Source organism: Amblyraja radiata, chromosome 3 (genome assembly GCF_010909765.2).
Source record: "Amblyraja radiata isolate CabotCenter1 chromosome 3, sAmbRad1.1.pri, whole genome shotgun sequence".
In the NCBI taxonomy this organism is placed as follows: Eukaryota; Metazoa; Chordata; class Chondrichthyes; order Rajiformes; family Rajidae; genus Amblyraja; species Amblyraja radiata.
Window position 1 is genome coordinate 39,759,192 of NC_045958.1, and position 25,304 is coordinate 39,784,495.

At 43.9% G+C, this 25,304-nt stretch overlaps 1 protein-coding gene across 1 annotated transcript in view; it reads left to right on the plus strand.

The window, feature by feature from the left end:
* Window positions 1–25,042, plus strand: part of slc28a3 (solute carrier family 28 member 3) — a 213,583-nt gene extending 188,541 nt beyond the window's left edge. Inside the window, exons 14-16 of the mRNA XM_033017663.1 lie at window positions 765–962; window positions 1,261–1,342; window positions 24,765–25,042. Coding sequence (XP_032873554.1) covers window positions 765–962; window positions 1,261–1,342; window positions 24,765–24,931 — 447 coding nt within the window. The 3' untranslated portion in view covers window positions 24,932–25,042. The remainder of the gene's footprint in view (window positions 1–764; window positions 963–1,260; window positions 1,343–24,764) is intronic.
* Window positions 25,043–25,304: the final 262 nt, after the last annotated feature.

Below are 25,304 nucleotides of genomic sequence, written 5' to 3' on the forward strand. Positions count from 1 at the left end.
CGTACTAATCAAGAATCTATCTCTACCTTAAAAATATCCATTGTACTGTACTCGCTGGAGTTTAGAAGGAAGAGGGAAGATTTTATTGAAACGTAACAAATAGTGAAAGGGAATGAAGGGGGCTGTTTCTGGTTGATTTCCAGTGACTAGTGGTGTTCTGCAGGGGTTGGTGTTAGGATCACTACTCATCACGTTGTTTATTAATTATTTGGATGATGGAATTGATGAGAATAAATCCGATCCAAAGAATCTTCTCCAGTAGCTTCCCTACCACTGACACGAGGCTAACCGGCCTTTAATCCCCTTTGTTCTCTCTACTTCCCTTCTTAAAAAAGGAACAACATTGGCTGATCCAGTCTTCCGGAACCAGGTTTGTGGCTAGTTCGTTGCAAACATCTTTGTCAAGTCTAAATTAATGAATTGTGAATGTACACCAAAATGGGCAAAATGGGATGCATTAATTTTGTGAAAGATTCCATGTAAATACAAGTCTTTCTTTTATTATTGTGGTTCTTCAGAAATATCACATTCCGGGGGAGATCCTAATACAGGCACTTGCCCCAAATAACCATATCTGGGATTTTTGGTTTGTATGGCAGGAATTTGGGCTCCAAATGTTCCTTTAGATTTCAAAATCGGGTAATAGTTACATTGTTTTGACAAGAATTATTTTAATATTCTATAATATGAAGATGTTTATTTAATAGCAAAAAAAATAGTACCAGCAAAAAAATCAAATCTATGTCATGTTATGTATTTTCTAGCTAATTTGTTCCTACGTCTTTATGCCAATTGCGTTCATGATGGGTGTGGACTGGGCTGACAGTTTTATCGTTGCTGAGCTTCTAGGAGTAAAAACTTTCTTCAATGAGTTTGTAGCTTATCTGCAGTTAGCTGATTTGATAAAAAAAAGAATTGATGGCCTACCTGAGTTCATTGACAATCGCAAGCAATACTTGTCAGTAAGTAAAATTAGTTCTTATATAAGATTGATTTTATTCCAATGCATGCATTACTATATTTTATCCAACGTCAAAAGAACTGTATTTTTCATTTATTACATACAGTATGATAAATTTCCCACAAATTACTAAACTCAAAAATATTTTATTCTCTTGTTATAGTACAAAAAATTTACAAATATTTTATTTATTTTGTAAACTCATGCATATTTTGAAATCACATACTTAAAAGAAGAAAAGTATTGTCTTCTTACAGAATAATAAAGTAATCAGTTTCTTTATTCTGGTTATTTTTTAGGTCCGTTCTGAAACTATAGCTACGTATGCCCTGTGCGGATTTGCTAACATTGGTTCTGTTGGTATTGTGATAGGAGGACTGTGTAAGCTTTTATTTGCTACATTTTATGATCATTTAATGTAATATGTTCTTCCAGAGAGAACTGTTTTAAAATGTTAGATATACTACTATCTACCTCTTTGATTTTTCTCGGACTATCCTGGACTGGACTTTGCTGGCTTTACCTTGCACTAAACGTTATTCAATCAAATGCAAACTGGGCAATGTGTACCGCTTTGCATCCTGAAGTCAATCACTATCTCCTTTGTCTTGCTGACATTGAGAGAAAGGTGTTGTCTCAACACCAGGACATGAGCTTCTCAATCTCCTTCCTGTATTCCATCTCATCATCATTTGATATCCGACCCCCTTTTCCGTGCATATCATCGACTGATCTATATCGTGCTTTATCCTTTGACTGCCTATTTTGTTGTCTGCAACTCCACACAATTTTCTCTCATCTGAAAACTTACCAATTAACCCATGCATATTTTTGCCCATTTAAAACAAAAGTCCAGCACTGAGCTCTATGGCACACAGAAATCCAACAAGAATAATATCCTTCCACCACATGCTCTATCTTCTCTGAGTAAGCCAATTTTGAATCTAAACTACCAAAGATCACCATGGATACCATGGATCAGACTAGAATGAGGAATCTTGTCAAATGCCTCATTGAAGTCCACATAGACAACAAACACTTGCACTTCATCAATCACCTACTCAAAATACTTGGTCAAGTTTATAGGACATGACTTGTGCCACACTGTAATGAATGGAGTCGTACTCACATCAAATTAAAACAAATATTTATTAAAGTCCACTTACAGCATTGGTCTGCAGAACGTTACAGTACCTAACAGCTACACAGAATGAATTACGTAAGCAAACTCTTGGTAATATAAATCGCATATTAGGCGGAGCAACTACTAACAAGCACTACAATTGGTTAGTAGGAAATAACCAATCTACATTGGTGTGGTCCTTGTGGCTAAAGGGATCAGGGGGTATGGAGAGAAGGCAGGTACGGGAGTTGGATGATCAGCCATGATCATATTGAATGGCGGTGCAGGTTCGAAGGGCCGAATGACCTACTCCTGCACCTATTTTCTATGTTTCTATGTTTCTACATCTTTCCTTGTAGAAACAAATTAAAGCAGATACGTGGAAACATGGTGACCAAACAATATAGTAGTCGGAATGTTAATAACGCATTTGGGGAAGTATGGATAGTTACACAAAATCACCGTATCTAATGGGTGGCCTGCTGACCCGTCCGGCACCTGTGCAGAACAAATCCGCATCTCCTCCTTTCACCGGTGAAGTGACTGGGGAGGGAACCGGGTAAATGACCGGGGACCAGCTGGGTGGAGGTGGTGAAATAGGCGAGCTAGGTGGTGAACGCCGTTGGCAGGTCGCGGGGGACAGTCTCTGATAGTGGAGCAGCCGGCCCGGTAGTGGGAGGCTATACAAAACGGATGCGGAGTCGCAGGACGCGGTTCCTTCACTGGAAGGAGATGTTGACGGTAACCAGGTAGGAGCATGGATCTTTGGCAGAGCTGTGGATGTGACCCAGACAGCTATAGCCCTTGTTGGTCTGGAGGCGAACAACCTGTCCACTGGAGAGAGGTTTAAGTGGCTTACTGGATTTGTCGTAAAAACTTTTTTGTGCATCACGCTTGAATTGTCGTTGTTTATGGACCGCAGGCGGTGAACGAACTTGTAGCTGCAAATGCTGCTGGAGTACAGGCTCGGGTTTGGCGAGACATCAGTCATTGGGCTGGGGAACCCAGTATGGGATCCCTGGCAATGTTCCTTAAATTGAGCTGGTCCAGGTAAACGTCAGATTTAGCAAGGTAAGAACGCTCCATTAGTTGAATTGCGCTTCGGACGGCTTATACTGCGAGTCCGTTGGACTGCGGAAACTCAGGACTGCTGGTGATATGTCGAAAGTCCCATCGTTGTGCAAAGCTTTTGAAAAGCTGGCTGGTGAACTGACTGCCGTGTCGGATAGAAGGCGTGCAGGGGAGCCATGTACGGAGAAATGGCATTGCAACTTCTGGATAACTGCTTCAGATATGATGGTTTGGAGTAGAACGATGTCAAAACAGCCCGAATAAGAGTCGACAAGAACCAGATAGTGTTTCCCATGCCATTCAAATATGTCGGTGGCTACCGTGGACCAGGATAGAGTAGGAATCAGGTGCGGCAGTAAGGGCTGCTTCTGTTGGTGTGGCATCAGGCTTTTGCTGATGGAGCAGACTTCGGTTTTGTCAGGTATGTACTTGGTCATACCAGGCAAGTAAAACATGCTTTGTGCCCGTTGTAATGTTGCCTCCAAGCTGGGGTGGCGCCTGTGGAAGGCGTCGAAGTACTTGTCCCGGAGGACAGCTGAGACAACTGCCTTGTGGCCCTTGACTATAATCCCGTCCTGTAACACCAGTTTGTCGTGAACCAGGAAGTATGGACGGATCGCGAGCGGGGTGGTGTGTTGTTCATCCGGCCAGCCCCGCCGGATGACTGCAGACAGCAATTGTAAAGTCTCGACAGCAGCTGTGTGCTCTTCCAGGCTGCTTAGGCAATCAGTAGGAACATGATACCTTCATTACTGAGAACTGGTCCTGTTCAGAGCGTTGTTGTTCGCTGGTTTTGCGTGAGGCCCTTGATAGCGTGTCAGCTATGTGCATGTCCTTGCCTTTTTTATAGACAATGTTGAAATCAAAACACTGCAGCTGCATCATCATCCATTGCAGGCGAGCCGGAGCAGCATGAATGGGTTTATTCAAGATGGTGACCAGCGGCTGGTGGTCTGTTTCTATAATCACAGACTTCCCAAAAATAAAGTCTTTGAAATTCGTGCAGGCGAAAACCACTGCAAGTAATTCTTTTTCAATCTGGGTGTAACGTTGTTCAGTATCAGTTAGTGTGCGAGAGGCATATGAAACAGGCTTGCAGTCGCCATCGGCAGTGGTCTGCAGGCTAGCAGCATCAAGCTGGTACTGGGACGCATCACATGTGAGTGTTACGGGTAACTCCAAAGCAAAATGGGCGAGCGTAGGTGTGCTGGCCAGCTGCAACTTATCAAAAGCTCTTTGGTGCTGCGGGTACCAGTACCATGATGTGTATTTGTGTGTCAGTTTCCGCAGAGGGGCAGATATATCGCTGAGGTTGGGAATAAATTTCCGCAGGTAGTTGACCATTCCAAGGAACCTTTGTAGAGTCGTAAAGTCAGTAGGAGCTGGCATTGCGTTGATAGCAGCGGTCTTCGATGGGTCTGGTCTGAGACCATCACTTGTGAAAACATGTCCGACGTAGGTAACTTCCGGGACCCGAAACTTGCACTTCAGGGGATTGAGTTTGAGCTGGATGTCTTTGACACGGTCCAATACTTTCTTCAGATTAGCGTCAAGCTCAGCCAAGTCACGCCGTAAATGAGAATGTCATCAACAATAATGGCGCATGGATACCCCGCAAACCGTCGTTCCATCATGCGCTGGAAAATCTCGCTGGCAGAGTTGATGCCAAAGGGCATTCTCAGGAATTTGTAACGGCTGAAGGGGAGGTCAAATGTAGTAAGGTTGGACGAGTCTGGGTCCAGTGGAATCTGCCAAAACAAACTTTTAGCATCCAGAACGGAGAACACTGATGCGTTGCCTATTTGAGCGGCAACTTCCTCTACCATTCGCATAAGGTAGTGCGGGCGTTGGATAGCTGTGCTGAGATCACTGGGGTTTATGCAGATACGGATTTCCTCCTTGTTTTTTTTTGTCGCAACCACCATGGTGGAACCCAGTCAGATGGGTCAGTAACTTCAGCAATGACACCCAGGGAGACCATCCGCTTGAGTTAATTGTCTACTCTGTCACGCATGGCATGCGGAACATGATGTGGTGCTCGAAACACTGGAGTGACGTTGGGATCAACGGCGATGTTGTACTTGAGGGGCAGCTTGAGAATAGTTATTTGAGAATACTTTGGCCGCGCTGTCCATCAACTCTTTCTCGCTGTGGGCCCCACTCAGCAAATACTCTCTCAATACAGAAAACCAATTAACGATGCAAGTAGGACAGCAGGGTCATCAATCATTTCTGCAGGCACTAGGATCTGTCCGTTGGCGTCTAAAACAGCAGGCTCAAAAATAAAATGGTTGGCAAGTTTCATTGCCTCAGAACCAGCCAGGTTTAGTAGCATGGAAGCACGTACACCTGGAGGATCGTTGCGATGAACGATGCGAATGTAGTGAATGTAGTCATGCTCGAAAAGGCGCCAGTGTTCAGCAATGATCAGATCAGATCAAAGATCAGAGGACTAGGATGGCGAGACGAGTTTGCCATGATAGAGATAACAGGCACATAAAACAAATGTTAAAAAAAAACAAACCCGATAAACATGAACGGAGTAGGTAAGACTCACTTCTTGACAACATGTAATGAGTGGAGTCGTACACACATCAAAATACATCATATATTCATTAAAGTCCACTTACAGCATTGGTCTGCAGAACGTTACAGTACCTAACAGCTACTCAGACTGAATTACATAAGCAAGCTCGTGGTAATATAAATCGCATATTAGGCGGAGCAACTACTAACAAGCACTACAATTGGTTAGTAGGAAATAACCAATCTACATCTTTCTTTATAGAAACAAAATAAAGCATAGATACGTGGCGAAACAATATAGTAGTCGGAACATTAATAACGCATTTGGGGAAGTATAGATAGTTACACAAAATCACCGTATCCAATGGGTGGCCTGCTGACCCGTCCGGCACGTGTGCAGTACAAATCCACATCTCCCCCTTTCACCGGTGAAGTGACTGGGGAGAGAACTGGAGAAATGACCGGGGACCAGCTGGGTAGAGGTGGTGAAATAGGTGAGCTAGGCGCTGAACGCCGTGGGGAGGCCGCGGGGGACACAGTCACTGATAGTGGAGCAGCCGGACCGGTAGTGGGAGGGTATACAAAATGCGTGTGCCCTGATCTGTCCCGATGTCGGTTTCGATCATGCCGGGGGTTCAGGGCCTGTACAGTGGGCCGTCCGTAGTGGTGACTGCGGATGATTCAAGGCCCCGACTACGGGTGAAGAAGGAGGAAGATGACTGAACTTTATTGCCTTCCATCACAGTGAGAAATGCTGATCCCACTGTGGTGGATGTTTATGTTGAATTCTATTGTGTATTGTGTTCTTTTTATTCGTGTGGCTGAATGGTAACTCAAATATCATTGTATCGATGTGATAATAAATGTGAACTTGAACTTGAACTCTCTGGTCATCGAAGGCTTCCTTATTTTTGTCATCCTAGTTCGTTCTTCTTACTGGAACATGATGGTCCTGAGCTTAGATCAGCTGGTCTTTAAACGACTCTTTGTCAGATGTGGACTCACCCAATAAATGCTGCTCCCAATTTTACTTCGGAGTCACGTAAGTGATTCCGTGAAGAAGCCCGCCGGCCCACATGCGCGTCGGAGGGTTCCCCTCCATGGGTACGTCCTCGGATGTTTTACCCAAGTGGAGCATGGATGCGTCCGCAGGGCGTTCATCCCACTGAGGTGATGCTTCATCCTGATATGGTCCGTGGAACGGGACCATATCAGTGCAGGTCTCGTCGGGGACCAGCAGCAGCACCTGTTTCAGGGCTGCTTACAAATCTCCCTCTCTGTGGAGGGGAGTGCGAGGGGTCAGTGTGTGACTGACTCCAAACTCGGAAGTATGTCCGTGAAACATACTGGAGTACATGCGTGAGGTTCAAGAATTATCTGTCATGGCATCAAGGGTTGCGATATCCTCGCAAACGAAGGAGCCGCTGCAGGAAGAGTTGTCTTCCAGCCTTTGGCAGAAAACCCGGGGGGGCAGAGTTTCCCCTCACGTTACAAGCTTGGTAAGCATCAGTGACCTCATGTCACATCATTACAGGAACATACACCTGTAAATTGTGCATTCCTGAAAGTGCTGCAGTGAACAGCGCTATCTGGGGAGACTATGGATGACGAGGCCAGCAATGTCCAGCCGCCGAATCTTCTCCTCGGAGAAGACCTAGCCAAACAGGTAAAACACCTGGATGAGGAAGCAAAGCTGTCGGACTAGTCAAGGTACCTATGATGAGCAAAAGCCTCACCGTTTCGGCGACAACACCCCCAACGCCTCCATCGGCAGTAAGCGGTTCACTGAAGCTGTTGGCAGCTTGAAAGCCGATTCTCTGGGCAGAGATCTTTCAGGCCAAGGCCCAAGCGGCCCAGGGAAATGTGCAATCCACGCACCCCAGCAGTCCTATCCTCCAAATCAAGGATGGAAATAGAACCTGAGGATGGAAACAGAACCCGCATCAGGGGCCTTTGGCCTTACCATAAGACCACCGGTAACCATGGAGGTAGGTGGGTCTGGTTCTTTCCGAAACATGGGTGTGTGGATCAGTTACAAGTTGGTGGGAGATTTCACTTGTTTTTGAATTAATGGCATTGGATAACATCTGATCCGTTTATACTGCACAGCATACAAGGGTTCCAAATCGAATTCCTTCCCAATTCGCTTCCACCCACACAGCATACACCAAACCGGACACTTGTTCATTCACAACAGTAAGGTTTGGATGTACAAGCTGAAATTCAATCGTTATACAAAAGGGGTAATTGAGAAGTCGAGTCATGAACCTCACCAATAATATATTTACAAAACAAAAGAAGGATGGAGGATGCCGAATCAGCCTTGAATTGACTTGACTTAATTCCTTTGTGCAGTATAGACATTTCAAAATGGAAAACGTTGTTACTGCCAAACAACTGGTTTCCAAAGGATGTTATATGGCATGCATCGAGTTCAAAGATGCCTACTATTCGGTGCCCATTCGCTGGGATCACTGGAGAGATTTGAATTTTAGCTGGATGGGGCAACTATGGCAGTTTAAAGTGTTGCCTAATGACTTAACTTCAGCCCAGATCATTTACAAAATTATTGAAACCAGTACTTGGGCTACTTCGAGCTCAAAATCATAATGCGATGGCATACTTGGATGATATCCTAATCATAGGAAAAACTCATTTAGCTGTTTCGGCCACTAAATTTATGTTTGAGAGATTGGGGGTTTCTCATCCATCTAGTTAGTTAAATCCATCCAGTTAAATCCAAGTTGATACCATCTAGAGTTATTCATTATTTGGGATTTACCATTAACTCTATTCACATGTCTGTGACTCTGCCTTGGGGCAAGAGATTAGGATTAATAGACGCCTATGACAATCTTATTGTTAAGGAGCAACCTTCTATTCAACAAATAGCCATTATGAGCGATTACGTGAAGAAGGGCCGTCCGTCTGCGTGCGCGTCAATCTTCAAAGCAGCGGTGTTAAATCACAGATAAAAAGACCTGAGAATAGTAAGATTGTGAAGAAACTAGAACTTCATATGACCTTGATAGTATGAGGGTGGGAGCGGTGGGCACGTAACCGCTCATCGTAGCTCCTCATAAAATAAAGATCAAACTTCAAACTGGTAAGTTCTCGTTTAATCTTACTATTTTACTTCGGAGTCACGTGAGTGACTACGTGAAGATTTCAAAGCTCTGTGATTTTGCGCTGGTTTACGAATCCAGGCGTCACACACTGAATGGATTGACCATGGATGCGTGTAATCATTAAAGCATTCAGACATTACGTAGTTAAGTAAAGACACTGATGCTTTAAATGAAAGAAATGTTTTTAAAAAATAGTTCTTGCTGCCGACGTAGATGCAGCCCTGGTGGAGTGAGATTTAACCATATAAATGTTCACTCCTGCTACCGCCATTACCTCCTTTGACCATCTGGAGATGGTTTGAGTTGACACCTTCTGGTGGTAGTGGTGTTAGTATGTTACCACACACACAACCGTTGGTCCTCTGGATATGCCAAGAACTGGATCTTCATCCCTGGCAATCCTGGCCTGCTCTGTTTATCAGGTTCCTGATTACGAATGTTATGTTGTTCATATTGGTGGTCATGTAGTCCAACCGTAGCTTTTGCAGTGCCTGGACTCTTTGTCAGCATACAACCTTCAGGGTTAGTTATAGGCGGTCCCCACTGTCAAAGTAGGGTTAGTACCACGCTCACATCCCATGTGTCTGTGTACCTTGGCTTTGGAGGTATTAAATTGTTAATTCCCTTCATGAATTTTGTTGTAAAGGGGTGTGTTGGTATCGACCCGTGCCCTGCATCCAGCATCAGATAGGAGGAGAGTGCGCCTCTGGCACTATAGATTGCACTATAACTTTGTTTATAGTTATAGTACAGAGTTGATAGGAACTCCAAGACATCCGTTATCCGAACTCTGTTGTAATTGTTCGGACAGTCCTATGCCTTGAAATGGCCTCCTCAGAATCTGCAGACCATCAGAGTGAACAGCTATCTGCAGAGCCAAAAGAGATGGAGGAGATATTGAACAATTTATTTTCTTCGGTATTCACCAAGGAGAAGGATATTGAATTATGTGAGGTAAGGGAAACAAGTAGAGTAGCTATGGAAACTATAAGATTCAAAGAAGAGGAAGTACTGACATAAGTCTCCAGGTCCGGACAGAATATTCCCTAGGACATTGAGGGAAGTTAGTGTAGAAATATCAGGGGCTATGACAGAAATATTTCAAATGTCATTAGAAACGGGAATAGTGCCGGAGGATTGGCGTACTGCGCATGTTGTTCCATTGTTTAAAAAGGGTTCTAAGAGTAAACCTAGCAATTATAGACCTGTTAGTTTGACTTCAGTGGTGAGCAAATTAATGGAAAAGATACTTAGAGATAATATATATAAGCATCTGGATAAACAGGGTCTGATTAGGAACAGTCAACATGGATTTGTGCCTGGAAGGTCATGTTTGACTAATTTTCTTGAATTTTTTGAAGAGGTTACTCGGGAAATTGATGAGGGTAAAGCAGTGGATGTTGTATATATGGACTTCAGTAAGGCCTTTGACAAGGTTCCTCATGGAAGGTTGGTTAAGAATGTTCAATTAATGGTGGAGTAGCAAGATGGATTCAACAGTGGCTGAATGGGAGATGCCAGAGAGTAATGGCGGATGGCTGTTTGTCAGGTTGGAGGCCAGTGACTAGTGGGGTGTCACAGGGATCTGTGTTGGGTCCACTGTTGTTTGTCATGTACATCAATGATCTGGATGATGGTGTGGTAAATTGGATTAGTTATGGGGCTTTTTCACGGGGCTAGTTGACGCAAGATGTCACCAGAGTGAAGTGGTCGTGGTCCAGCACGAGTCTCGCACGATATAACGGGGGTAGATAAAGAGTTCCCACGGTACTCGGCATTTCTGTTATTTGTGCGAGTGACTTGTCCGTCTCCCGAGCTTTCGCGTTAAATCTTGAATGAACATCGTGAACTACACGTGACACAAATGATGTAACTTTTTTTTTCACACACTATAAATATCCTCCCTTGGTTGAATTGGCTCATTTGGAGACATGTTTTACTGTGTATGTGGGAGACACAGACAGGGCCGGTGCTAGGAATTGCGGGGCCCAATTAGAAAATTGATGGCGGGGCCCCTACTCTAGAAAAGTAAAAATTTATGTATGTTTATATTTCGTGTCGTATGCTCGTCTTTAACCAAAAAAAACATTAAATGCTTGATATACTAAAATTTTGAAAAACTATATGAAAGTGTCACACATCTAATAAAATGAGCGGCACTTTGAAAGATTGAATGTGTGTGTGTGTGTGTGTGTGTTTATGAGTGTATGCGATTGTGTCTCTGTGTCTGTGTGACTGAGTGTGTGCGTTTGTGTGTATGCGTCTGTGTGTGTGCGTGCATGGCCGGCCTTAGGGGGTTTAAACGGTTTAGAGATGTTTAGAGGGCTTCAGATGGGTTCAGGTGTGTTTACAATTGTTTAGAGGGGAATAGAGGGAAATAGGGGGGCTAGAGGGGGTTTAGAGGTGTTCAGAGGGTCCCAGAGGGGTTTAGAGACGTTATAAGCCCCCCGTGAGAAATTGTATTTCTCTGAAATTGAAGATAGACATAAAGCTGGAGTAACTAAGCAGACAGGCAGCGCAGCGACTCTGGAGAGAAGACCCTTCTTCAGACCGAACTGAACTCGCGTCGGTGAGAGTACTTGTGATTGTCTGAAGAAGGGTCTCGACCAGAAACACAACCCTCTCCCCAGAGCCGCTGCCCGTCCCGCTGAGCCACCTTCAACTTCAGAGCCAAACAAAAAACACAGAGTGCTGGAGGAACTCAGCGGGCCAGGCGAATGCCTCACCAGCTGAGTTTCTCCAGCATTTTTGTCTACCGCTAAACATCAATGATTCCGGGAATGCTGAGGGGACAGGGTGATAGAGAGGGAGTAGGAGAGCTAGAGAGAGACGAGACGGGGAGCGGGAGAGAGAGCGCGAGAGAAAGAGGGAGGGAGGGAGTGAGCAAAAGACAGAGAGACACAACGTGGGTCGGTAGGTGAATGACTAACCTGCACACCAGGAAGAAGCCCCTTCTCGCGGTCCGGGGCCCTCACTCATGATGGTGAGTTAAATGAAATTCTCAACGTGTCATCGATCTACATTCCTCTGTAAATGTAATTGTGTTTTAAACAAGTATTAATGACGCCGCGTGAATTTTATTCAAAGGAACACGGCATCATTAAATGAGTCTGAAGAAGGGTTTCCGCCCGAAACGTCGCCTATTTCCTTCGCTCCATAGATGCTGCTGCACCCGCTGAGTTTCCCCAGCAATTTTGTGTACCTTCGATATTCCAGCATCTGCAGTTCCCTTTTGAACACGGCGTCATTAATACTTGTTCAAAACACTATAACATTTACTGAGGAATGTGGATAGATGCAGATTCATGACATCGCATAACAAGGTGTTCACTACTTACCGTTAAGAAGTGCTAACAGCACTAGTTAACAAATCGTTTGTGTATGATGGCCGTGCAGCGGTTGTTATGCATGTTCGTTTAAAAAAAATCCGGATGGCGAATTTAAAAAAATCTTTATTTAACAAAGAATTCGTATTTCCGTACGAAATACTGAACATTAGTGCGGGGTCCCCATTAGGTGCGGGGCCCAATTGGGAGCAATCGGTCAAATCGGCTTAACGCCGGCCCTGGACACAGATGGACTGAGCACAGTACCTCGGTCTTACTGTGTGTGGGAGAGGGGGAGAAAGAGACGTACACTCACAGAGGCAGAGTCTCTCAGCCTGTGTAAGAGGGAGAGAGAGAGAGAGGCACACACAAGGTGGATGTGAAATCTCACCTGCCTGTTTCAGTGACAGACACCTGCCGCCAGTAAATGAAGACACCCCCATCTGTCTCTCCCTCGACTCCCCCACCTTTCCCTCCCAACTCCAGTCCCGTCCCGACCCCCTGGGAAACTGAATAGAGCAACAATATAGATATAGAAACTGAAACAATATAGAAACTGAATAGAGCAACATGGCAAAAACATCTCTGACACGCTTTACCCCCTTTCTTTGAGATTTTCTGGGAGCCATCTCTGCAAGTGTTCCTGTTAAAAAGATTATCCAACAATGACAATTAGGTGGGACGTCCTCGAAGGACACATGTTCCCTTGTCGATATTGAGACCACCTTTTATTTTAACTCACCTTTTCTGTCCCCTCTGTCCTGCTTCCGGGTTCACCGTTCGCAGGAGTTCCCACGGTACCCGCAAGAGTTATTACGGATATCGCACTGGCCACTACGTCCATATAATGTTGCAATGCTCAACCACAAGTGTATAAGTCACTCTTGGAGAAATTCAAACTTTCTTGAATTTTCTCCCGAGTGACCAAGATACTCGATTACCTGCCGTTAGCGCTATGGTGGTCCACGGTGGTCCACGAATGCCGTACTGTTATCGCACGAGGTTCCCACGATGTTAAACTCTGGTTAACTCTTGCGTCATGTCGCCCCGTGAAAAGGCCGCTTAAGTATGCAGATGATACTAAGATAGGTGGTGTTGTGGATAATGAAGTAGATTTTCAAAGTTTACAGAGAGATTTAGGCCATTTTGAAGAGTGGGCTGAAAGATGGCAGATGGATTTTAATGCTGATAAGTGTGAGGTGCTACATCTTGGCAGGACAAATCAAAATAGGACGTACATGGTGAATGGTAGTGAATTGAGGAATGCAGTTGAACAGAGGGATCTGAGAATAACTGTGCACAGTTCCCTGAAGGTGGAATCTCATGTAGACAGGGTGGTAAAGAAAGCTTTTGGTGTGCTGGCCTTTATAAATCAGAGCATTGAGTATAGAAGTTGGGATGTAATGTTAAAATTGTACAAGGCATTGGTGAGGCCAATTCTGGAGTATGGTGTACAATTTTGGTTGCCTAATTATAGGAAGGATGTCAACAAAATAGAGAGTACAGAGGAGATTTACTAGAATGACGCCTGGGTTTCAGCAACTAAGTTACAGAGAAAGGTTGAACAAGTTAGGTCTTTATTCTTTGGAGTGCAGAAGGTTAAGGGGGGACTTGATAGAGGTCTTTAAAATGATGAGAGGGATAGACAGAGTTGACGTGGATAAGCTTTTCCCACTGAGAGTAGGGAAGATTTAAACAAGAGGACATGACTTGAGAATTAAGGGACAGAAGTTTAGGGGTAACATGAGGGGGAACTTCTTTACTCAGAGAGTGGTAGCTGTGTGGAATGAGCTTCCAGTGGAGGTGATGGAGGCAGGTTCGATTTTATCATTTAAAAATAAATTGGTTAGTTATATAGATGGGAAAGGAATGGAGGGTTATGGTCTGAGTGCAGGTAGATGGGACTAGGGGAGAATAAGTGTTCGGCACGGACTAGAAGGGCCGAGATGGCCTGTTTCCGTGCTGTAATTGTTATATGGTTATATGGTTAATACGTTCATGTAGTGGATGATTACTCCCTGTAACTGGGTTCACTAGGAGGTCCCTGCACTTGGGTACAGCCATAACTGGCTGGACTATAGTTCCCAACATTTTTTGGGAACCAGACTTGAGTAGGCCAATCTGGCACTACCAATATGCCTGTGGCTTAGTCTTGCTTGATTTTGGTCAAGCATCGGTTTGTGAGACAAATTGGCAGAAAGCATACATAAACATTCCTCCCCAATTGAGGGAGAAAGCATCCACTGCCTTTGCTCCTGGATCCAGCTCACAGGACACATATCTGGGTAACTGATGGTTTAGTATAGATGCAAACAGATCAATATCTCGTATGCCAAATCGTGTAGTTATTTCGTTAAATACTGCCTGATTCAACATCCATTCTGTGTTGTTATTAAACATTCGTGATCCAGCATCTGTCACCGTGTTATATCTACCTCGTAGATAGACTGCTGTTACCCAAATATTCCTCTCGATACACCAGTGCCAAATGAGGTTCGACAATCTGTCATAAGATACAGATTTTACACCACCCTTGTGATCGATATATGCCATCGCAGTGGTGTTATCAATCTGAATTTGAACAAGCACCGGTTGCATATTGCTACAGAAAACCTTGAGTCTATATTGTGCCCCCAACAATTCTGGGTAATTGATTCCATGTGTTGGGGAATTACAGACTCCTGCTCATTCCATCTTCCCCCACAGCTCTAGACTGTGCTTGTGGCTCCCCATCCTTAGCCGCTTGCATAGGTCTGAAGAACCCCCGATGGCTTTCGAGCAAATTTCCCTTGAGCTGTCTCACGTTCGTTATCCACCATAGTTATTCAACAATGGCCTCTGCTGGCAATCCATAGTTTTGCCAATTTGGCTTGCATGGAATCTGAGTGTTTGTTCCTTTGCTCGCTGTAAATTCTGGTAATGCAAAGGCCCGTGACGTACTGCTGGAAATGCAGCTACTATTTGCCAATTACACTCGCTGTTTGCCTGATAGATGGCTAGTATTTGACTATCAGGTCATAGCAGGCTTAATTAAATATTGTTGTTTGCCCCTAGGCAAAGTCACCAACATATTTACAGTTTTTTATAGTAAATTCTAGGTAATCAATTACCCTTGTAGGTGTCAATTTTGATTTAACTGGATGGATGAGGTAACCAAGTCTTTCAAACAGGGTTTTGGTTTGCTTTGACTGATGCTTCTGCCAATTCTTGGTGACTCCAAAATGAAAATGTCCTCCAAATATGCCATTACTATGTGGTTCTGAGACCTTTGTAGACCCAGAATTGGTTTCCGTAGTTTAGTCAATAGTCTAGGAGCTGATGTCAACCCATTTGGCAGAGCCATACCATCCAGCTAAACTTCAAATATCTCCTGTTCTTAGTGAATAGACACCGAATAGTATTCATCTTTGAGATCAATGCATGCCATGTGACCATTTTATAGGAAGCTCCTATAAAACAGTTAGACCGTAACAAAAAATTGCTGTTCTGAAAGTCTGTACTGCACATAATGAGTTAAACCTGGATGAAGTGACATCCTCCATCTGTCACCTGTCCTGAAAGGCAATCCTGCCCATAATACTGGGCCTGCCTTGAAGACAACTCCGGTCCGAGTTCCAAGTCTGCTTGGAACCTATGTATGTTGTGCAGTAAAAATAATCACGTTATTATCTGTTTTTTTTTTATTCTGAAATTAATGTTATTGTCATTTTGAACAAAAACACAAGAGTAAAATTACCAACATGTAACTGGTCCACAATCCCTTGTTTCAGTAAACCCAGACCCACCTACCTCCATGGCTACCGGTGGTCTTGTGGTAAGCCCAAAGGCCCCTGATGCGGGTTCCTTTTCTCCCCTTGATTGGGAGTAGGACTGGTAGGGAGTGTAGATTCCATGTTTCTCCTGACCTCTGCTTGGGTCTTGGTCTGAAAACCTCATCATACTGAGCCTGCCTTGTAGGACAATTCTGGCCATAATTCTGAGTCTGCCTTGAAAGACGACTCTGATCATATTTCCGTGCCCAGCTTTCAAGCTACAACCGGCTTCTGTGAACCGATTACCCCCTATGGAGGTTTGGGGTGTGTTGTCGCCTACTGATGAAGTTTTCCTTGTCGTTAGTACCTTGATTGGTCCGACAGCTTTTGCTTTCTTCTTCTGGTCTTACCTGAAGAGAGGATTCGGCGGCTGGTTTCTCCAAAGTCACCCTGATAGCGCTGTTCCCTTGTCGGCATTTGTAGCATGCGGATATTCTGCCAACTGCTGGCTCTTGAGGCCATATGCGTGTGCATCAGTATGTTCATACTTTAAATTCGAGATCAGTTACCTACTGATCACGCACACTCCCCTGCACTGAGAGTGAGATTTGTAGGCAGCCCTGAAAACAGGTGCTGCCGCAGGCCCCTGAGGATACCTGCGCTGACATGGACCCTCCAGCGGACCTAAATGCGGTTCTTGCTTTGGGTCAGACTGAAACTGACCATGAATGCTCCTCTCCTCAGAGTAGGAGACATTTGTACAGCCCTGAAACAGGTGCCGCTGCCCGTGGGTTCGCCATAATACCCGGGCTGTCAATTCCATCTAGCTAGATCTCCATCCAGGGAAGCACCCAGTGGAACCTGGATGATTGCAGAAGTACTTCTTTTCTTTTGTTAGTATTCATTTTATGTAAAGCACTTTGGTGTCAATGTGAGTTGACTTAAACAGTGCTATATAAGTAAAACTTACTTACTTCCTTTCTTCTGCTTGTCCCTGGGAAGGTTTCCCCCCCTGTTCTTTTGTACTCTGATTCAGAGTGGTTTCTTCCATATGTACTTCGCCCTCCAATGGGGAAGACATTGGGCTGCCCCATGTGTGAGGCTCCCGGCACGGCCTGCTGTGGGCCCGTGCTGATACAGCTCCCTCCTTTGGAGCAGATCATTGTTGGAGCAACTTCTCCATAAGTTGCTCCATGTGGGAGAGTCGTCCTCAGACGCTCTCCGTTGAGGGAGGGTATCCCTCTTCCCCGGACTCATCTGAGTCAACGGGTTTGTTAGACTTGCGGGTGGTATTACGTCCCGCAGGACCACCACAGAGATACTCCTCCTGCACGAAGTCTCCTGCCGATTCTGCTGCCGGCGCTAATGTCGGGAACAAGACCGTCGCCTGCTACTGGGAATGCTGCGGTCTTCGGCAGCCGACTTCCCCGCGGACCGTCTCCTCGACATCTGGGCTCTGAAACTACAAAAAGCTGCAAGCCCGAAAGAACGCAGGTAAGTAGTTCAACTTCCCTTACCTGACCATCCCGATGGCTGGGAGGACACAATGCCTGCCAGTCCGTCGTGCGCGTTGCGTTCAGACATAATGACCCGCATGCAGATGGACGGCCCTTCTTCACATAGTCACTCACGTGACTCCGAAGTAAAATTGGCTAATCTGTGGCTACGTTTCCAGCTGCACAGTTTGGGCCTTTGCATTATCAAAATTTACAACGTGCAAAGGAGCAGGCACTCAAATACCACACAGGCACTTTAGCAGACCTATGCGATTGCCAGCTGAAGCCATTTCTGAGTTACAATGGTGGATGACCAATATTCGGCATTGCTCCAGTAACATTTTGGTCAACAAACCTTCAGTTATATTACAAACTGATACTAGTAGGATGGGGAGCTACTAATACCATCTCTAGCTGCGGTGGCAGATGGAATGTGCATGAGTCATCAATTCTTCAGTTACATGGTATTAAATACTTAGAGTTGCTGGGAGCACTCTATGGGTTGAAGGCTTATTGTGGGAATATGCATCATCTGCATGTTCAACTTCAGATTGACAACACCACAGCGGTGGATACATTAATCACACGGGTGGAATCAAGTCAGTATCCTGAGATAATTGGCTAACCTTATTTTGCACTGGTGTATTGCAAGAAACATTTGGATTTCAGCTACCTACTTGCCAGGTAGGTTGAATGGTGGCAGACACCAGGTCATGGAAATTCAATGACAACACAGAATGGATGTTGGATCATAAAGTGTTTAACGACATTGTCGCTCGGTATGGAACACCGGATATCGATTTGTTGCATCCAGACTCAATCACCAGTTACCAAAGTATGTTGCATGGGAACCAGACCCAGGGGCAGTGGCGGTAGATGCATTCTCGCTACACTGGGGAGGAATGTTCTTCTATGCATTCTCCCATTTTGCCTCATCAGTCGGGGCTTGCTTAAGATCCAGCAAGACTCCGCCTCAGGCATTTTGATAGTGCCTGATGGGCCTACACAGCCATGGTTCTCACTCATACTGGGAATGATAACAGAGCCTTTTATGGCTGTTCCCAAACGCAGAAATCTGCTAGTTCACCCGGTGACTGGGGAGAACCATTCACTGATTTGCAGACTCTGAGAAGACCTTTCCTGGGGCTCGGACTGCCAGATCGTACAGTGGACGTGATCACTGCGGCCTGGAGAGTTAGTACCAAGAAATAGTACATCTCCTATATCAAGAAATGGGGAGTGTTCTGTTCACAGTCCAACGTATCATATGACACGGCAAGTATAACAGATGCCTTGGAATTCCTCTCAAGTCTATATTTTGACGAGAGATTGAGTTATAGTGCCACAAATTGTGCCAAAAGTGCCTTGTCGTCATACTTGTTGCTGGGATCGGGACACCACTCTGTCGGGTCTCACCCACTGATATCTAGGTTTATGAAGGGTATCTTCAACTCAAATCCCCCCAGGACCAGGTACTCGGAGATATGGGATGTTAACGTTGTGCTGACGGTGCTTCGCCAGTGGGCTCCAGCTACATCCCTGTCCTTGGTCAAACTCACTCACAAAGTGGCTATGCTCATGGCGCTGGTTTCAGCGTAACGGGTCCAGTCGTTGCATATGCTGCGACTGGACAGGATGGTTACATCTGCAAATAATATAACTTTTTATGTTCATGACTTAGTCAAGCAGAGTAGACCAGGGGTGTCAGGTCTCAAACTAGTTTTCATGGCATACCCCATGGACTTCGGTTGTGTGTTGTAACACATCTACAACAGTACATTAACATAGAAAAATAGAAAATAGGTGCAGGAGTAGGTCATTCGGCCCTTCGAGCCTGCACCGCCATTCAATATGATCATGGCTGATCATCCAACTCAATATCCTGTACCTGCCTTCTCTCCATACCCCATGATCCCTTTAGCCACAAGGGAAACATCTAACTCCCTCTTAAATATAGCCAATGAACTGGCCTCAATTACCTTCTGTGGCAGAGAGTTCCACCTAGAACTAGCAATGTTTGTTAGTTACAAAAAACCTCATAAGAAGGTATCAGCTCAGACCATCTCCAGGTGGTTAAAACCGGTTTTGGCTTGTGCAGGAGTGGACATTGATGTTTTCAAATCTCACTCCACCAGTGCTGCAACTACATCAGCAGCAAGGGTTATGGACGTTCTGCTGGACCACATCCTAGCGGCTGCAATATGGTCAAACGAGCGATCTTTCCAAACGTTTTATAACAAACCCATTGCCAGACCAGGGTTTTTTGCTAACTCTATTTTGGATTCTATTTTATAATTTCCTCCCGGATGAGCTATTATTATCATTCGTTCATTAAATAGCATCAGCATGTTTTAAATCTACGTCATGTCTGAATGCATTTTAAAATTCCACTCATCCTTGGTCAACTGATGCAGTTGTGACGTGTGGACTCGTGTTCACGGCATGAAATCACAGAGCTATGAAATCTTCCCGGAATCACTCACGTGACTCCGAAGTAAAATAGTAAGATTAAACGAGAACTTACCAGTTTGAAGTTTGATCTTTATTTTATGAGGAGTTACGATGAGGGATTACGTGCCCTCTGCTCCCAACCCTCTTTCATAAAGGTCAGCTGGTAGATCTAGTTTCTCGAATCTTCCTATATTCAGTTCAACAACTGTTATCTGTGATTTCACACCGCTGCTTTGAAGGTTGACGCGCATGCGGGCTGGCGGGCTTCTTCACGTAATCCCTCATTGTGGGAAGGTTGAGTGTTGGTCACTGAAGATTTTGGGGCCTTAATAAGAAAATGGATAACTGGAGCTTTGGTTAATGGAAGATTTATTGAATCAGGACATTGAGGAGTTGATGAAATAAGGTGTTAGAGCGTTAAAGGAGTTCACAATTGGAGAGGGGTGTAGGTGAAGGGTGGTTGGGATAAAATTAGGGGAGGCTTTGATATTATTGTAATGGCGTTCTGACGAATGGAATGTGCTAGGATAGAGTTGGATTTTAATAAGGATTCAAAATACTTAAAGATTCTAAGTACTAAATTCAAAACTAGTTTAGTTTAACCATATGGCTGAAGAAGAGTCTCGACCCAAAACATCACCCATTCCTTCTATCCAGAGATGCTGCCTGTCCCGTCGAGTTACTCCAGCATTTTGTGTTTATCTTCAGTTTGACCATAGTTGGGTCAGGTTTTTAACCAAGAAGGTTGAGGGGAGAATTAACTTGCATCATATTATGAAATGCCTAAAAGTAAGTGAGATGGTTGTTCATAAATTCCCTTATTAGATGGGTCAAAAATAGAGAAGGTAGATTTAAAGGAATTTAAAAGATTAACCAAATAATGAGAATAATGTTTTCACCAAAGAATTGTTTGGGTTACTAGAAGCATAAATTCCGTCACATTTTTAAACTATTTGAATGTGCATTTAAAGAACTGTAATTTGTTAACTGGGATTAGGCTGGGTAGCTTTTACTCACCTGGACAAGATGGGTTGTTGGATCATCTTCTGTGTTGTAAGTCTTCTATGATTCTGAAATACATTGCACTGATGCACTTCTTAATGGCCAATTATAAAGTTGACTTTACAGTTGCATTTATCGTGTAACTCATTTGACCATAATTGTGCTAAACATTTTAGAAAGTTCCAGGACATGACGATGTCACCAATTTTAAGAAGGGTCATTGGCCTGAAACATTAACTTTGTTTTCCATTCCACAGATGCCACATGATGTGCTGAGTGTTTCTTTATATTTTTTCTTTATATTTCTGAATTCCAGAATCAGCAGTTTTTGATTTTCAAATTTAGTCTTGGTTCATTTGGACTTGGAAGGAAAAAACAACTGGCGACAGATAATAATTACTGCTGATCGGTGTTTATGTTGGGTTCTTCTCACAAAAGTGGGTGGTATTGTAGATTGTCAAAAATTGCAGCAGGATCTTGATCGGTTAGGCAGGTTGGCTGAGGAATGGTTAATGGAATGTAATACAGATAAATTGTGAGGTTGCATTTGGGAGTACTAACATGGGCAGGACCTACACAGTGAATCGTAGGACTCTGGGGTGTGTTGTAGAGTAGAGGAATCTAGGAGTACAGGTACATAGTTCACTGAAAGTGGCTTTTCGCACATTGCCGTTCATCAGTCAGAGTATTGAGCATATAAGTTGAGAAGTCATGTTGCAGGCAACATTTAGAATATTGTGTTCAGTTCTGGGCACCGTTAAAGGAAAGATGTCAAGCTCGAGAAGATTTACATGGATGTTGCCAGAACTCTAGGGCCTGAGCTATTGGGAGAGGTTGAAGAGGGTAGAGCTTTATTCCTTGGAGCACAGGAGAATGAGGAGAATCTTATAGAGGTGTACAAAATCATGAGATGAATAGATCAGGTAGATCCACAGAATCTCTTGCCCAGAGTAGGAGAGTCAAGAGCCAGAGGACATAGGTTTGAGGTGAGGTGGGAAAGATTTAAAGCCCTGTCCCACGGTACAAGTTCATTACAAGAGCTCTCCCGAGTTTTCCCTGATTCGAACTCGGAGATTTACGGTAATGGCCAATCGTCGGTATTCGGGGCTCTCGTGGACATTTTTCAACATGTTGAAAGATCTTCACGAGTCTTCCAGTGCTTACCTGCCATTAGCGAGTCTTCCAGAGTACCTCCCGTTAACGTTACGAGCTGCTAAGAGACGTCCCCGAGCTCCGACGTACCCGCTACGTTAATTCTCCGTGCTTACCACGAGTTTGATTTTTTTTAAACTCGGGAGAGCTCTTGGAATGAACTCGTACCGTGGGACAGGGCTATTAATAGGAATCTGAGAGGTAACTTTTTGAAACAAAGAGTGGTGGGCGTATGGAACTGCTGGAGGAAGTAATTGATGCAGTTCTATCACACTGTTTAAGAAACATTTAGTCAGTTACATGGATAGACAGGTTTAGAGGGAAAGGCATCCCTTATCATGTATTTATACACTGTAAATGCATTGATTGTAATCATGCATTGTCTTTCTGCATACTGGTTAGCATGCAACAAAAGCTTTTCACTGTGCCTCGATACATGTGACTATACACTAAACTGAACTGAACTGAATACAATACAATACAATATTTATTCAATGTCATTTGAACCTCAGTGAAGCTCAAACGAAACTCTGTTTCGACAGCCATACAAACAAAACAATTCCTACAAGACACACAAACAATTAAATTCACACAAACATCCATCACAGTGAATCTTCTCCTCACTGTGATGGAAGGCAAAGTCCTTTCTCTCCCCTGTGCACCATTTTTTCCCCGATATTGAAGTCCCAGGCGGGCGATTGTAAGTCCCACGGCCATTAAGGCCGCGCCGGGCGATGTACAGCCCCGCTCCAGGTCTAAATGTCACAAAGTTGGAGCCTCCAGCGGGCGTTGGAATGTCCTGCGGCCATTAAAGCCGCGCCGGGCAATGTACGGCCCCATTCCGGGTCGTTCCAACCCCGCGACACGGGCTGGAGACGTTGCATTGCGGGAGCTCCGAAAAGCAGTCTCCCACCCGGACCCGCGAGCTCCCGATATCACAGTCCACCGGAGCCTCCGAGCTCGGGAGTCGGGCCGCAGCAGCGAGCCACCACTGCTCCCCACGCTCCGAGGCCGGCCAGCCCCACGATGGTAAGTCCGCAGCTCCGCAGGCTCCGTGACTGGAGCCCCCAGGTCGTTCCGGTTGGAGGCCGCTCCACGGTGCTAGGCCCCAACGACAACGGAGTTCCGACAGGGAAAAGATCGGGTCTCCCGTGCAGGGAAGAGATTTTAAAAGTTTCCCCCTCCCTCCCCGCCCCCCAAATATACACAGTTAAAAACAGTATTAAAAAAACACGGCAACTACATTTAACTAGACCAAAAAATAAAAAAAAGACAGACAGGCTGTAGGGGCCGCTGCAATGTGAGTTGCGCCGCCAACCGGAATGGGCCAAATGCAGGCAGGTGGGACTAGTGTAGATGGACCATGTTGGCGGGTGTGGGATGTTGGGCCGAAGGGCTTGTTTCCACGCTGTAAGACTATGGCCATGACTGTTAGGCTTTTTATTTTTTTATTTTATTTTTTTTATTAGAAGCGTAAACACATAATAGCAAGACAGTTTGTTTATCAATTACATTCATACAAAGCTTCTGTTCATTTTATAGAATTTTTTAAAAGATAGAACTGAAAAAGAAAGGTCTCTAAACTAATAGAGAGGAAGGGATAATAATAAGAAAAAAACCCAAGAAAAACAAAGAAAATTACCAATAACAGTTTTGGAGATAGGTCCGTAGATTATAAAGCGTAGTTATTCATCCAATCCTGAGCTCAGGTTTCAGCCCAGTTTCTGTGTTGAACCAATTTACCTCTTTAAAAAATCAATAAATGGAGACCATATTCTAGCAAATAATTCTGATTTGTCAATTAAGACAAATCTAATTTTTTCCAAGTGTAAGGTCTCAGACACTGTAATCTACATTTTAATTGTGAGGTTGTTGCGTTTTTCCAAAATCTTAGTATTAATTTTTTCCCAGTAATTATACCGTAATCAAGAAAATGTATTTGATTAGTTGTAAGTTTTATACTTTGTTCTGATATTCCCAATATTATTAATTTTGGATCGGGATCCAATTGATTATTAACAACTTCAGAAATAAATTTTTAAATATCCATCCAAAATGTTTTAATTTTTATGCAATTTACCAAGGTATGAGTTAAGTTGGCTTCTAGGTATTAACATTTATCACAGATAGATGAGATATTTGGAAAAATTCTGTTTAATTTTGTTTTGGAGTAATATAATCTATGTAATATTTTAAATTGTATTAAAGAGTGTCTGGCATTTAACGAACAGTTAAATAGGTAACGTTTCGGGCCGAAACCCTTCTTCAGTCTGAAGAAGGGTTTCGGCCCGAAACGTTACCTATTTCCTTCGTCCATAGATGCTGCTGCACCCACTGAGTTTCTCCAGCATTTTTGTGTACCTTCGATTTTCCAGCATCTGCAGTTCCTTCTTGAACAGTAATGTATATGTTGTAAGCTTTCATCCCATATATTCTTCGTTATGGGGACTCTTAAGCTTTGACTATCATAATTGACTATTCCAACATATGTAGCTAAATTTGAGTTCCAAGCATGGTCACAGTGTGCTACTGGAGATCTCTTGAAGTAACAATTTTGACAAGATCTGATAACAAAGATTAATAAAACTCGAGAAAAGAATTAAGGAATTAAAGCAGTTTCTAAAACTGATATAGGATTGAAATATTTTTAAATAACATCCTAGAAAATAAATTGAATTGTACAATATTTGTAGATGTTTTAAGAAATTATTATACTACAAGTACAGGTAACTATTTAAGCAACATCTCCTCTAGTTTTATACTTTTGTTTTAACAGCATCAATAGCTCCAGCAAGATTTCGTGACATAGCAGCTGTCAGTATTAGGGCTCTGATTGCTGGGACTGTTGCCTGCTTCATGACTGCTTGTGTGGCAGGTATGATTACCAAAACACTGTTACTCATAACTTGCTGTAAGAGAGAAAAGACTGGCATGTATTATTAGTTTGACTTTTGTTCATCTAACCTAAACAATACTTTGTAGCACATTGCTGAAAATGTGAACTGATTGTCTTGCAGTTAAGGAATAGGCCTGATAGAATGAAGCAAGGTATTGCCCACCTTTATAACCACTTAAGTAACTGTTGTGCAAGGATCAGGAAGAAAGTAAATTAGTGTAGTTAGTGAAGGTGTAAAGTGTAAATTCAAAGCTAAATCTGCTTTGCAAAAATAGAGTAAAAGAAAGATTGAACAAAAGAAAGGGAGACCCAAAAGCTAGAATATACCCTTTAGGTTCAGTGAAATCAGTTGATTCTATAAGAATTCTGTCCATCTTTTGATAGTTAGAGTCAGAGAGGTAGAGCTAATAGGATTTGATG